This window comes from Rhipicephalus microplus, chromosome 2, assembly GCF_043290135.1.
Source record: "Rhipicephalus microplus isolate Deutch F79 chromosome 2, USDA_Rmic, whole genome shotgun sequence".
In the NCBI taxonomy this organism is placed as follows: Eukaryota; Metazoa; Arthropoda; class Arachnida; order Ixodida; family Ixodidae; genus Rhipicephalus; species Rhipicephalus microplus.
Genome location: NC_134701.1, coordinates 268,734,523 through 268,748,454, shown reverse-complemented (window position 1 = coordinate 268,748,454; position 13,932 = coordinate 268,734,523). Strand labels below are relative to the sequence as shown.

The 13,932-nt window shown below is 44.7% G+C and overlaps 1 protein-coding gene across 1 annotated transcript in view; it reads right to left on the bottom strand.

The window, feature by feature from the left end:
* Positions 1-286, bottom strand: part of LOC119169235 (uncharacterized) — a 34,172-nt gene extending 33,886 nt beyond the window's left edge. Inside the window, exon 1 of the mRNA XM_075884763.1 lies at positions 96-286. Coding sequence (XP_075740878.1) covers positions 96-170 — 75 coding nt within the window. The 5' untranslated portion in view covers positions 171-286. The remainder of the gene's footprint in view (positions 1-95) is intronic.
* Positions 287-13,932: the final 13,646 nt, after the last annotated feature.

Sequence of the window (13,932 nt, the reverse complement as noted above, 5' to 3'; positions counted from 1 at the left end):
CGAACGTAGTCCACCATAAATCCAAACTACCCGAATCGTCTGCCACAAAGTATTGAACAGACGACAAGACTGAGAGTTCCAAGACTCCGACTCACGAAAGTGTAGATTCCGCAGGCGAAGCTTCCTTTGCGCACCGACAGCCAGCAGCAACAGGAGCGCAGCAGCGCCATGACTCGCGTACACGGAAGTGCGACACGGATCTCGCAGGACAGCACCCCGCGCGCAGCATGACGCGTCGTCGGCCTCGCACGCTAAACGCACGCGTCCGCTCGCTGCGAGTGCATCTCAAGTGCGAAGTTCCGCGAGAGTGCACCACCGAGTCTCCGGAGCTCAAACGCCACCCTGCGCCGATCCGGACCTTTGGAGAGGAGGAGGAGAAGTGAGGATGAAAAGGAGGAGGAAGAGAAAGAGAGAGGGACATTAAGAAAGACCGAAAGCTTTCCACACGGTCGAGTCGTCCCTTACCGGTGGCGCCACGCCAGCCGCCTGCCCTCTTACTGTGCTTTTTATTTCCGTATCTTGCACGTGCTTATTTTTTTGTTTTTATTTCGCTTAAGCGTTGGGAACGCATCAAAGTTCAGTATTCCAGTCAGCCCAGAAATGTTCCTAATGTACTGCGCCTTCCCGTCGACCTCTTCACACCAACCGCACCCGCTTTGCTCCCTTGTACTTTTTTGCTCTACTCGTTCTGGTTCTTCTTCTTCCTGTTCTTCTTCTTCTTGTCCTTCTTGTTAATTCTCTTGAGCTTCGGAGACGACTAGCGCATCATCGCTCACTATTGTGTGGTCCGCTCTCCGGCGAACGCTCCTCGCTTTACATCTATCTCTAAATGCATTGCCGTTGCAAAAACGAGATAAGGCGCGCGGTGCACGCACAGCTTAGCACGAACGTGCAATAATGCGAGCTTCAACGCAGGCTTATGCGTGCAGTTCGGCGTCTTGAAATGTCTCGGAATGTGACACTGCGTTGTTGAGATATGCGGAATAGTTGGCACGAGTTGCGTTTACTTAGGGAATCCAAGACTCCGAAAAAAAAAACGTTATATAGTGGCAAATTTGTTTATTTATTTATTTATTTATTTATTTATTTATTTATTTATTTATTTATTTATTTATTTATTTATTTATTTATTTATTTTTAAATAGGAGTTAGATGCCGAGAAAAGGACACGGACGTGATATTACTGAAGTTATCTTTTATTTGCAAGTTCGATAGTGTTTAAAGCTGGGAGAGTTAGCGATTGATCATCATACCGCGTAGCTCAACTACATTAACGAGGGCATGAACATTCAGGTAATGTCGTGTCCCTTTTGTCCATATGTGTAACTGCACGAAAAACGGGTAGAAACAACAAAGGAGAGAAAAGTACAGACTGCGCTAGTCTGTCCTTTTCTTGCCTTTCCTGTTTCCGTTCGTTTTTCACGCAGTTACATTGTGGATCATTACCAAATCGCACAACTAACCATTTCTCTTTTGTTTTCGTGTCATGCGCTACTTAAAAGTTGTAGTGCATGACAAACATGAATGCCACAACGCATCTCTAGAAAGAAAACTACTTTCTAGAAGACCTATGACCTATAACCAGAGGCAGGCACGATTCCCGCTTCCAAGCGGAGGCGGCAAACAGAAAACAGCTCATTCGGATATCTCCATTTTCAATGCTTTTCACAATTTTGTCGTTTCGGTTGTCGGTATTTCGTAGGCGGAAATAACTTTATTGAAGAAAAAAAAAACGGCAAGATGTGGAAGAATCATCTTCTTCCTCTAGGTGGCGGCCTTGAGTCCTTACGCTCTGGCGGCATCCTCGGCTTGCCGCAGGACTTCGAGTTGCACTTCTTGTTCTGCGCTTAGCAGTTCGGTCTCCCACTGCTCTCTATTGCTGTATTATTTTAAGTATTTTTTTCGCTGCAGCGGTGCACTTCATGTTGACAGAGCTTTCGAAGATTCGTCTCACCTTACATTGGAGTAACGTAGTAACAAAACTGAAAAAAAAATTGAGGGAGACTTAAAGGACTGTAGAAAAAGCTTGTAATAAACAAAATTTCAATTGTTTTCGCTCGAGAATAGGCAGGGTGAATGGGAGGGATGGAAGGTGTTGTACAATCTCTCGTTAGAATTGTGTGTGTTTTTACATGTGCGCCTAAACACACGTACATCTAAATGATGAGGAAGGGGGGAGGGTAAAACGCCAGACTTTAAATATGAGTCGAATATGCCGCCTTAGATTTCGCATTTTCTGATTACCATATTCATAAAGATAGATAGATAGATAGATAGATAGATAGATAGATAGATAGATAGATAGATAGATAGATAGATAGATAGATAGATAGATAGATAGATAGATAGATAGATAGATAGACAGACAGACAGACAGACAGACAGACAGACAGACAGACAGACAGACAGACAGACAGACAGATAGACAGATAGATAGATAGATAGATAGATAGATAGATAGATAGATAGATAGATAGATAGATAGATAGATAGATAGATAGATAGATAGATAGATAGATAGATAGATAGATAGATAGATAGATAGATAGATAGATAGATAGATAGATAGATAGATAGATAGATAGATAGATAGATAGATAGATAGATAGATAGATAGATAGATAGACAGACAGACAGACAGACAGACAGACCGACAGACAGACAGACAGACAGACAGACAGACAGACAGACAGACAGACAGACAGACAGACAGACAGATAGATAGATAGATAGATAGATAGATAGATAGATAGATAGATAGATAGATAGATAGATAGATAGATAGACAGATAGATAGACAGACAGATAGATAGATAGATAGATAGATAGATAGATAGATAGATGTGTGTGTGCGTGTGTGTGTGTGTGTGATTGTGCAAAATTACGAAATCATACAAGAAAATATATAAAATACCAACTTCGACAACGTCTCTGATTGTCCCTGAATAAAGTAATTGACACTGATTAAGCCTTTCAAATTTATAGTTTCCTATTTCAAGCGTTACTCGGCACGTGCGCACCATTTATCTTTCTTATTCCCGTCTTTCAGAAGTCCAACCTCTACCATACTGTGCAAGCAATCTCGTGTTACCAATTCCCAAGACACGGCGTCACCGATTGTGTGGGCTTTCGCTCCATCTGCCTAGACCGGAGCTTGAAAAGACGAAGTTTGTCACTTCTTTGTTAAAAGGCGGTGCGCACGTATAGAGATTTTTAAAAAATCTTATGCTCTAGCTCGAAGAAAGCGTACTGATTTGCATATCAAACGGACCAGGCTCGCATCGGGTTGGCGGAGTGAGGCTTGTTAATTCTGTACGCATCGCAAGTAATTCTTTCAGATATGAAAAAAATAAAAAAGCCAGGAACACGTGGAGCGTTTGTGCGAAAAATCTGCGTACGCATTTGAATACGTCACATTCCTACTCAATGTGTTGGGCTTCTGACTCGCTGAACCCAGGCGCCAAGCTGTCGTGACGAAATAGGTAACCTGTTAAGTTTGTTTCTTAAAGCTTTTTTTTTTCCTGTGCGCGTAAGTGTCCGTAATTAAAACTCAATTCTGGATCTCTGCCAACTCCTGCGATCTAAAAAGAAATAATGTGAAATTAGTATGTGAGTGCTAGCTTGCCACTTTTTTTACTCCCCTTAGAGAAACGCGGGAACTCTTCTTTAAAGATTCTTATACTCTCTCAGGAGAGTCGTATAATCCATAAGAGTCTCTTTGAAGAGTCGTATACGTGCAAGGCTGAACTAAAAGAACTAGAATATAATGGCTGTCTTCTCCTTTGCCATAAAGCGTACCTTTGTCTCTGTGGCCAAGTGCGTATTATTGAACAAGTCGTCCACAATCAAGCTACTATAGAGACTTCATTAAATATGTATGATTAAGCGCACCGTTAATAGAAAATTGTATTAAAAAGTATGTTTTGTTCTCTTTTTTTTAGTGAGCGCTATGCCTGTGCCGAGTCACGACGACTGCAACCTTGTACAACGCTTTAGAAGGTTGACCTACGACAATGTTGAGCCATGCGTAACACCAAGGTCTCGGCAAAGTTTTTAGGGGGGTGATCTTGCTTGTAAAAACGGCACCGTGGCAGTTTCGCTGCGTCCGATCATTTCAAATAAGTGTGTGTGCTTTTCTTTCTCAGAGCAGAACCTAACAAGAAATCACTCGGGGGGGGGGGGGGGGCGAATCTGACAGTAAAGAAAAAAGCAGCGGGACCTTTTATTTCATAAATACACAACAAAACTAAATATACTTTAGTCGAGAAATATACGCATCAACATAAGTTATAATCCTTACATTGTCAAAGAACAGTATGCTAGCACGACACTTCATCCCAGAGTTTAAGCTTGTTTTTATCGCTGTTTGGTGATTATACTACAGTAATATCTACATTATACTGTGCTCTGAAAAACTAAGAAAAACGCGTCCTGTCTGACTTTTTTCATAGAGCTCATTTAGAAACCTCTGATTGATTGATTTGTGAGGTTTAACGTCCCAAAACTACCATATGATTATGAAAGATGCCGTAGTGGAGGGCTCCGGAAATTTTGACCACCTGGGGTTCTTTAACGTGCACCCAAATCTGAGTACACGGGCCTACAACATTTCCGCCTCCATCGGAAATGCAGCCGCCACAGCCGGAATTTGATCCCGCGACCTGCGGGTCAGCAGCCGAGTACCTTAGCCACTAGACCACCGTGGCGGGGCCATTTAGAAACCTCTTCCTGCTAAAATAAATGTAAACACTATTGTTCAGCCAAGCACTTCTGAGGGTCCCCACATTGTCGCTAAGGCAATCCTGAGGCAAAATAAAACTGAGTACATTTGACCAGCCGCGCCTCAGTATGGGCTCGTTGAGCTTCCTCTGGCGTAACAAATCCACAGCACATACAATGTACAACTTGAAAAACACCCTGCCATAATAACGTCTCAAATATCAAAACTATAGTATGCAAAGAATGATGTCCCCTTTATGTGTTCTCCTGCTATGCATTATGTTTATGAATTGTCCCATAAACAGATAACACAAGTGTCAAGACTACACTGCGAAAAGTCGCATATATGTGAAAATTTGTTTTTAAGGTAATTTTATATGCGTCTTATCGTCCAGATAGGCCTTGGAGGTACGAATGAACAGGGACGAAGGAACATTCGTACATTATGCTGGCCAGATCAAAATTTCTAATGGTCTTCCTGAATTGGCCTTGGCGTCGTAAGTGCCCTTGAAACCGCTGGTTGTTTACGCAATACTGCCGGGGAAAAAAACCTGAAAACGTTGGCCGCATGATATTGAATGAGGCGTTATGTCGGCGGGGAAGGTCCTTTGTGCCTGCTCGAAGAAATATTGCTCGTGGTAGGAGTCACCACACACAGCGTAGGTTTGGTAAGCCTTGTTCCGGTTCTTGTGTTCCCTCGGGCGTTTTCGAACTGTAGAAAGGCGCTTATTTGCGGTAGGGGCAAAATGCACTTATGCAGCACTGTATATATCACTCACACATTCAAGAAATATAAATAAAAGTACAGGACAGGAAACAAATTTTGAACTTCTCTGGGAAGGGTAGTGGCCTATGAGGGTCCTTCAAACCGTTGATTTTAACCTAATGTGTTATGATGACCGTGAAGTGTGACTTTGTGTGCGTGCTCTCTCCTCTCTCCATTTCTGCATCTTCAAAGCTCTCCCCCTTTTCCCCTGTGTAGGGTCGCACACCAGTCCTCCTAGACTGGTGAACGTTCCTGCCATTCCTTTCTTTCGTGTTCCTTCATTCCTCGCCCCAGGGTCAACATTCCCAGCTTCATTCGAGAAAACGCTGAGTGAAGGATTTTCATTTGGCGTTTTTTAGACAACAGTGTTGGCGCACCCGGAATAACAAGTTTCGGATTGCATAACTGAGTGTCTGACTGATGCAAGGTATCGTTACGGACGCGCGATTTCTTCGGAAATTGCTTTGGTGGTACATTTGTTTGCTGTTCCGGGTGTCACGCACATTCTTCATTCATTCTCCTGTATCTGGCTTTTTTTAGTTTGTTTATACTTTGCACACAGGTAGTAACTACTTTATGCCTTGAAGATGGCATTCGAAATTTTTTTTCGCCAGTTGTTTGTAAACCTGTTGCAGTTTAATGAATGTATAAACAAAGACGTTTCAAAAAGAATCCATGACCGCTACGACTGGCCAGAGAAACAACGATTTAGTTGCACCAAAATCTAATATAGTAGCCCATCAATGCTCGTAGCCCAGCTTGTAGAACATCGCATTGGTCCTCTAAAGTGATCAGGTTCAGCCGTCAACAACGGCAGAGGTTTTTACTGTTATTTGAGCATTACCAAAAAAAACATGATTGATCTCTCCCTCATTGCCCGTTCTGAATTGCGCTCGGCACTGGCCATACTAATCAGTATTACAGATATTTGTACGTCCCTCCAGTGGATTACCAGTGGTAAATACTTACTGCGGGATGCATAACTACACGGGAGCGCAAAAAACGTAACATGTTTAAAGTCGATGACGCCTCTTCCTTAACCACTGCTAGGTGGCGACGCTCCTCGATCCCGCCCACCAAGGGCACTCAAAGCAAGAAGGTGTGGTAAATATAAGCCGCGTTTGTTTATCCTTGTGTACATGTGTGTCGGTATCGTAGTGGGCAGAGTGCCCGGCAGTTATTGCAGTAGACAGAATCGTGGTGGTTTCCACTTTTAGGACATTCGCATCATCGAAACTTTTCCTTCTGCTTTTTTTTTTAAATCGTCATCTGTTCGTGTTCACTTTACCGACCTTCTAAACATCATGGAAATTGCGCCAGTGAACCCTTGGTGCACTGCCGCATGAAGCACAACACTTCCGTGTTAAAAATGATTATTTTAGTTACACCGATTATTTCTTCCTGTCTGGTGTATTTCAGCAGAAGTAAGTGTATTATTAGTTCCTGAAATCGCGGCACCACGGAACAGAAAATATGACGATTTCAACAAGGACAGGCGAAAGCCTCACAAAATATGACAATTTAAACAAGGACGAGCCAAAGCCTCAGTGCCCCTTTTACGCCCTCACGCCCTTCCTCTTTTAAAAAAAGTTTGTTTCAGTTTATACGTTCCTTAGAAGCTCCTTCCTATCTTTACTTTCCCTTCCGCATATCTTAAGGCACTGAGCCATGCCCCACGATGGGAGGCAGAAAATAGCATCCTTATTATCTTCTTTCCCCAACCACACTCTCTAAACAAGTTTATTATGCTGACCCTTACCTAATGTTTACTCATGCTGCGGTATAGTCCCCTTTCCACTCACCGTCCCACTTCTTTGAAGTAACAGGGTTGTATAGACAGATATGTGAACAGAGGGACAGTTGAAAATTTTACTGTCAAACCTTCCAACTCATTCTCCTAGAGCAATCGGCTCTTACCAAGAGCGAACCATTCACGCGTCTACTGGCAGAAACCCGTAGGAAAATTACCCCTATATCACACGTGACTGAGACACTATAGACTTTGCTTCAAAACTATCCGCCTCTTTTAAAGGGCCCGACTTTGACTACTATAAAAGGCCAGCATTTATGGTCAAAAGACGGGCAGCTACTGCATTCCAATCGCAAACAATGTCACACCCATGTTGACAGCCTACTTTCACATTTTAAAGGTGAAGCTACCCAAGGTCGGGGCGTGTTTGTTGTCGGCGTTGTGCCCCGTAGCTGCCACTGACGATAACGATGATGCAGATGACGATGAAGAACAAGCGCGTTCCAGACCCCACACTCTCTTTCTGCCATCACAGCATGGCACATGTGGGGTACCCACGTATCCGCCATGAGGATGACGATGACGCCGGTGACGATGATTATAACTGACAACGACTGGCTTTTGCAATATACATAACGTCTCAATATGCTCTACGGCGCTTTTCGTATGACTAGAAGCAACCAACAAAAAGCAGGGTAACGTGCGCAGGCCTCGTCTTTGCCAGCTTTTTGCCAGCTCGTCTTTGCCAGCTACTTGAGAGAACTATCCTTTCTCTTCAGCTGTAATAGTTTACACAGCCGCTTTGACTTTCCTTTCCGATAATAAGGTGACATTTTAGTTCCGTATTTTTTTTTACTTGGAAACACGTTAATCAATATAAGCACGTGTGTGCTCGTGTGTGTGTGTGTGTGTGTGTGTGTGTGTGTGTGTGTGTGTGTGTGTGTGTGTGTGTGTGTGTGTGTGTGTGTGTGTGTGTGTGTGTGTGTGTGTGTGTGTGTGTGTGTCACGTGCATGCCTATTTTCTTTTCACGAATTTTGCCCTGAAACGAGTTCTGCGGAAACTCGCAAAATGGCAGAATGGTTAAGAAAAAGAAAGAAGACAAACCACCCGTTTGTAGAACAAAGCAAAGCGACAAAGAAATCCGAACGGATTCCGCAGATTGAAAAGCCTCTTAGTTGCCGAAAAAATCTGTTGCTGAAAAAAACGACGCACCAGGAGGAATTTTTTGGCAAATAAGAGGCTTTTCTTTCTGAGATATCCACACGGATTTCCTTGTCGCTTTGTGTCACAAACAGGTGGTCATCTTCTTTCTCCTTCTTAACAATAATGGTAGTGTCTATTTCCTGAGCCGTAGCTCTGCAAGGCTTGGCAAAAGTTACGAAAGTTCGACTCAAAGCAACGTAATGCGATACTCTCAATTGCTGTGGACACATCAACTGCCGCGAACATTACCTCAAAACTGCAAGGAATTACTTCCGCACCTTACGTAAACAAACAATCTTTTCCTTGGTGAAGGCTCTATTGAGAGCAGGGCCATGGTAGGACTGCTGCCTCTGTTACGACACTTTGTTTCTTTTTTATTGCTTTGTTATTTAACTGCGAGGTTTAATGTATATAACTTGTACAGTGGTTTATGATGGATGATAAATAGACCCTGTAGCACAGTTCGAGTGTGCTCAGAAAACACGACCGATTGGTAGTCGATGCTCCTGGGAACACGTAAGTCATCTGAAGGAAAAATTATAAGTGAATCAGCGATTCGCTGAGCTACGCAGATTTTATGTATTTTTGCAGTACCCGCAGAAGATGACATCAATGTATATTTTTATCTGTTTATTTCTTTGCTCGAGGCATGTTTGGGTGTTTTGCTGTTCGAATTTTTTCGTGTGTGTGTGTTTTCTGTTAAGCTGCACTTCACCTAAATATATCCTGATCTTTCCAAAATAAATTTTAGTAGCGAGTCAGCGCCTGTCTGTGTTTCTTTTTTCTTGTCGTTGTCCCATTTGCGCTGTTTAACCAAGAAGCCCATTAGGTTATGCAATGTTAACATCTTGATTTGCATAACGACTTTTGGTAGGATTGACTTACTTAGCGTGCATGTTTTTACTTCGATGCATCAAGAAGTTCCGCTCTGTATGAAGTAGAATGCTCGAGCCTCATCAATCAATATATATGTGTATATATATATATATATATATATATATATATATATATATATATATATATATATATATATATATATATATATATATATATATATATATCGACTCTTTCCGCACTTTTTGTCTTCACATTTAGATTACCATTTGGTCTAATAACTTCTGTTCTTTCCTCGACATTATTGTCTGTTAGATCTCTGTCTCTCTCAATACACACACACGCATATATATATAATGTTCAAGCCTCCAAAACTCTTATTTATTCACACTTGAGCCACTGAGCCAAAGCCCCTCTGCCTATACCCAAGCGGCAATGATGAGCATTAACAGGTGAGAAGGGGAATAATATAATAGTGCTAACAGTATTAATAGTGCTCACACTAATTGGCCCGCGTGTCAAAGCGGCCAACCTGGCCGCGATTTAGACTTGTGAGAGACGTCGCACAAAAGGCTTAAGACGGGAAACATGGACAATCTCCGAACCACGGTAGCGACGATCTGGAGAAACGTCAACGGGAGCGATACGATAGTTCAAAGAGGATGTTTGTTCGTTAATTATGTAGGGTCCAAGAAATCGCGACTGAAACTTTTCACACCATCGTGGAACACGAGTAGGCGTTCAAAGGAGGACTTCGTCGCCAGGACGGAAAGAGAAGTCACGATGAGAGATGTCGTACTGCTGCTTGCGATCATATTAACTGGCTTCGCTACTAAGCGGATCAAGTTTCCGACAGTTTTTAAGACTCTGCCGACAGTTTTGTAGACTACACCCGAGCTGGTCGGGTGTAGTCGAAGTGACGGTTGTTGTGCAAAAGAAGGAAGCGTCGATCGTGAATGTCGCCGGACGACCGTAAACAAGGTTGAAGGGTGAGTACCCAGTATTGCGTTGGGTGGCGGTGTTAAAGCAAACGTCACAAATGAGTAAATGTTGTCCCAATTGTCGTGGGCTAGCCCAACATACATGGATATCATTTATATTAGTGTGCGGTGGAAGCTTTCTGTGATACCGTTCGTCTGAGGATGGTATGCTGATGCGGTCTTGTGAACTGTACCGCAATTTTTAAGCCTTCCTTCAACTACTGCGGATAGCAAAGTCTTTCCGTGATTGCTTAAGAAGACACGGGTTGCACCGTGACGCAGGATAATGATTTCAAGAAAGAAGGTTGCCACGGCAGACGCTGAATTGGAGCGTAGAGGAGTGGCCTTTGCGTGCCGCGTGAGGTGGTCAACGGCTGTCACTACCCATCGATATCGTGTAGCTGTTACTGGAACAAGTCTGACTAGGTCTATTCCAACAGCATCAAAACGTTCTTCTGGACGTGGCATTGGTCGCAACAAGCCAGCAGGAAGGAGGTGAAGTTGGTCGCTTGCGTCGTTAGCAAAGCGCGCAAGGGGAGACGTACCTTATCACAGAGGTGGAGAGGCTAGGCCAGAAAAAGCCGTTCTTAATGCGGCTGTACGTTTTGTTAAATTCCAAGTGGCCAGCTGTTGGGCTGTCGTGAAAGGCCTCAAGGACCTGCACACGAAGCGAACGTGGAAGAACGGGAAGCCAGCGGTGCCCCTCATAATTGAAAACGTATCCGTGTAGGACGTTGCTTTCAATCGAATCGCTTGAGCTGTCGGCACAGCCTGACATGAGGTGGTGTAGACTTGCCGCACAGGCCTTCAAAAATGCGCTTGCAGCAGGAATCTTGCTGTTGACAGGAGCCCAACAGAGTGCATCGAGTGGAAGACAGTGGCCCATCAAGGGTCAATTTCGATAACGTTAGTTGACGCGATGCCTCATCATGATGTGACGAGGCATGAAGAGCCTTGCTCGGGCTAGATATTAGCGGGAGAGGGCAATGAGAAAGGACGTCGGCATCTTGGTGTGTTTTTTTTGTTGTTGTTGATTTGTACACGACGTCAAATATGTATTCTTGTAACCGAAGGACCCAGCCACCAAGGCGTCCGGACAAGTTCTTTAATGATGACAACCAGCACAACGCGTGGTGGTTCGTTATTACGGTGAAATGGCGTCCGTAAAGCTATGTACGGATTTTCCGTTCTGCCCAAACTACTGCCAGACATTCCTGTTTCGTGATCGAGTAGTTTCGTTCGGGTCCGTGAGTGCGCGGCTGGCGTAGGTGATTACTCTTTCTCGACCAGTTGTGTCCCGCTGTACGAAGACGGCACCGATGCCTTGGCCACTATAGCATCGGTGTGCGGGCAGGTAGGGGCATGCTCGTCGAAGTGACAGAGGACGGGGTCAGATGTCAGCGCTGCCTTTAGAGTGTTAAAAGTTATGTCACAATCAGTTGTCCAAGAGAAGGTTGTTCCGGACGTCAGAAGCTTGTCTAGTGGCGATGCATTGGAGGCAAAGCCGCGAATGAAGCGGCGGAAATAAAAGGCGAGACCCAGAAAACTTCGTGGTTGCTTTGGATTGTCGGGCCGAGGGAAATGTGTCACAGCCTTCACCTTGTCAGGATCCGGTCGAAAGCCATCTTTACTAACAAGGTGACCTAACACGATAATGTTTTTGTGGGTGAAATGACACTTTTTCGTATTAAGTTGCAGCACAGCGTTATAAAGACACGCAGAACTTCGTCTAGCCGCTCAAGATGCTGTTGAAAAGTGAAAGAAAGAATGACGATATCATCCAGATAACATAAACAGGATCTCCACTTAAGGCCACGAAGAACGGCGTTTATCATACACTCAAACGTTGCCGGAGTGTTGAATAAACCCTAGAGCATTACGTTGAACTCATAGAGGCCATCGGGTGTTGCAAGTGCTGTCTTGTCTTTGTCCGCTTCTTGCATAGGTATTTGCCAATACCACGAGCGGAGATCGAGGCTTGAGAAATATTCAGTGCCCTGGAGGGAGTCAAGCACATCGTCAATTCGTGGCATCGGACATACATCTTTGCGCGTGATATTATTTAGTACTCAATAATTACAGCAAAATCGTACCGAGCCGTCCTTCTTCCGGACAAGCACACTGGGCAACGACCGAGAACTTGACGATGGGCAAATTATGTCATGTTTCTGCATGTTAGTGACGTTGTCCTCGATGAACTTGCGCTCCGCGGCAGACACGCGGTATGGTCGGCGGCGTTCAATGAAATTACTATCTGCTTCGATAAGGTGCTCTGCGATAGACGTGTGCCCGAGAAGGTTGGCGTGAACGTCGAAAGAAGCACGGTGTTTTTGAAGTAGCGCCAAGAGATACCGCTTTCGATCCGCATGGAGATCAAGATTTATGGTAGCAATTAAAGCAGTGGTTGTCCCATGGTCTTCGTTTTACACAGGCGACACTGGTACATCGTTGTGAAGAGGTATTAGGGCAAGAGGTTCGGTGTCAGCAAAGTAGGCCGACCGAGTACCTTGAGGCAGAAGAAGTGGCGAAGATGTAGGGTTACGGGCAGTGATCAACGCTCGGCTGTCCCTAAACCTGACCAAGCTAGGTGCAATAACGATCCCATCATATATCGAGCAATCACATGGAGCGGGAAACACATCCCCATTAATGATAGTATCGGACGTTAACGTCAATACATTCTCGTTGTCAGGTGGAATTGGATAATCAGCCGCCGTGACAAAATGCATTTGCGAGCATCGTCACCAGATGAAAACTCCGTAGGCGTCATATTAACTACCCGCTGATGGCAAGATATTACGGCTGACGCTGAGAAAAGGAAGTCCCATTCCAATATAAGTGCGTGTGGACATCATGACAGCACTAGAAACAGAATATGATGAAGGATGCCATCTATAAAAACTCTCGCTGTGCCCACACCAACGGGCCGAACAAGTATTGCATTGGCATACCGAAGAGAAGGTTCAGTATACTGCGTATTCACTTCGCGCAACCGAGAACACAGTTCAGTACTAATGACGGGAAGCGCCACACCTGTGTCTACCAATGTTTCAGTCCATACACCTTGAATACATACTAACAGGACATTTGAGGACCGATGCGAAGGACTTTGGCTTGTCCCGAAACATGCAGCTTTCTTTCCCAAAGCTGCACTTCTTAGTTTTCCGGGTGGTGGCCCGGGGTCGAGGTAGCTGGTCGTAAAGGCGAAAAGGATTGGTGTATCGGTGACGGTGAGCGGCGGCGTGGGAAACGAGAAGGATCGGCTATTTCGAAGCTCTGCGGGGATGGCGAGTGGTGTTCGTACCGTCGGTAGGGGTCTTATGTTTAGTGATATCGGACCAGGCCACTTGTCTCCTTCATAGTAGTCGTAACCCCGCCTTTCGTCCTGTTGGCGGCATCGGCAAAAGCGGGAAATATGACCACGGATTCTGCAATAATAGCATACAGGTCGAGGTGGCCGCCAGGAGTTTGACGGTCACGGTGAGAGAGCAGTCGTCGACCCGTGAATTGGAGAATTGTGGAGTGGTGTCTGAGAAGAAGGTGCCAGCGCCGCAACCTGTGCATAAATTGGGAGGGGTGGTGCCTGAGAAGAAGGCGCCAGCGCCGCAACCTGTGCGTAAGTTGGATGGGGTGGTGCCTGAGAAAAAGGCGCCAGCGCCGCAACCTGTGCTTAAGTTGG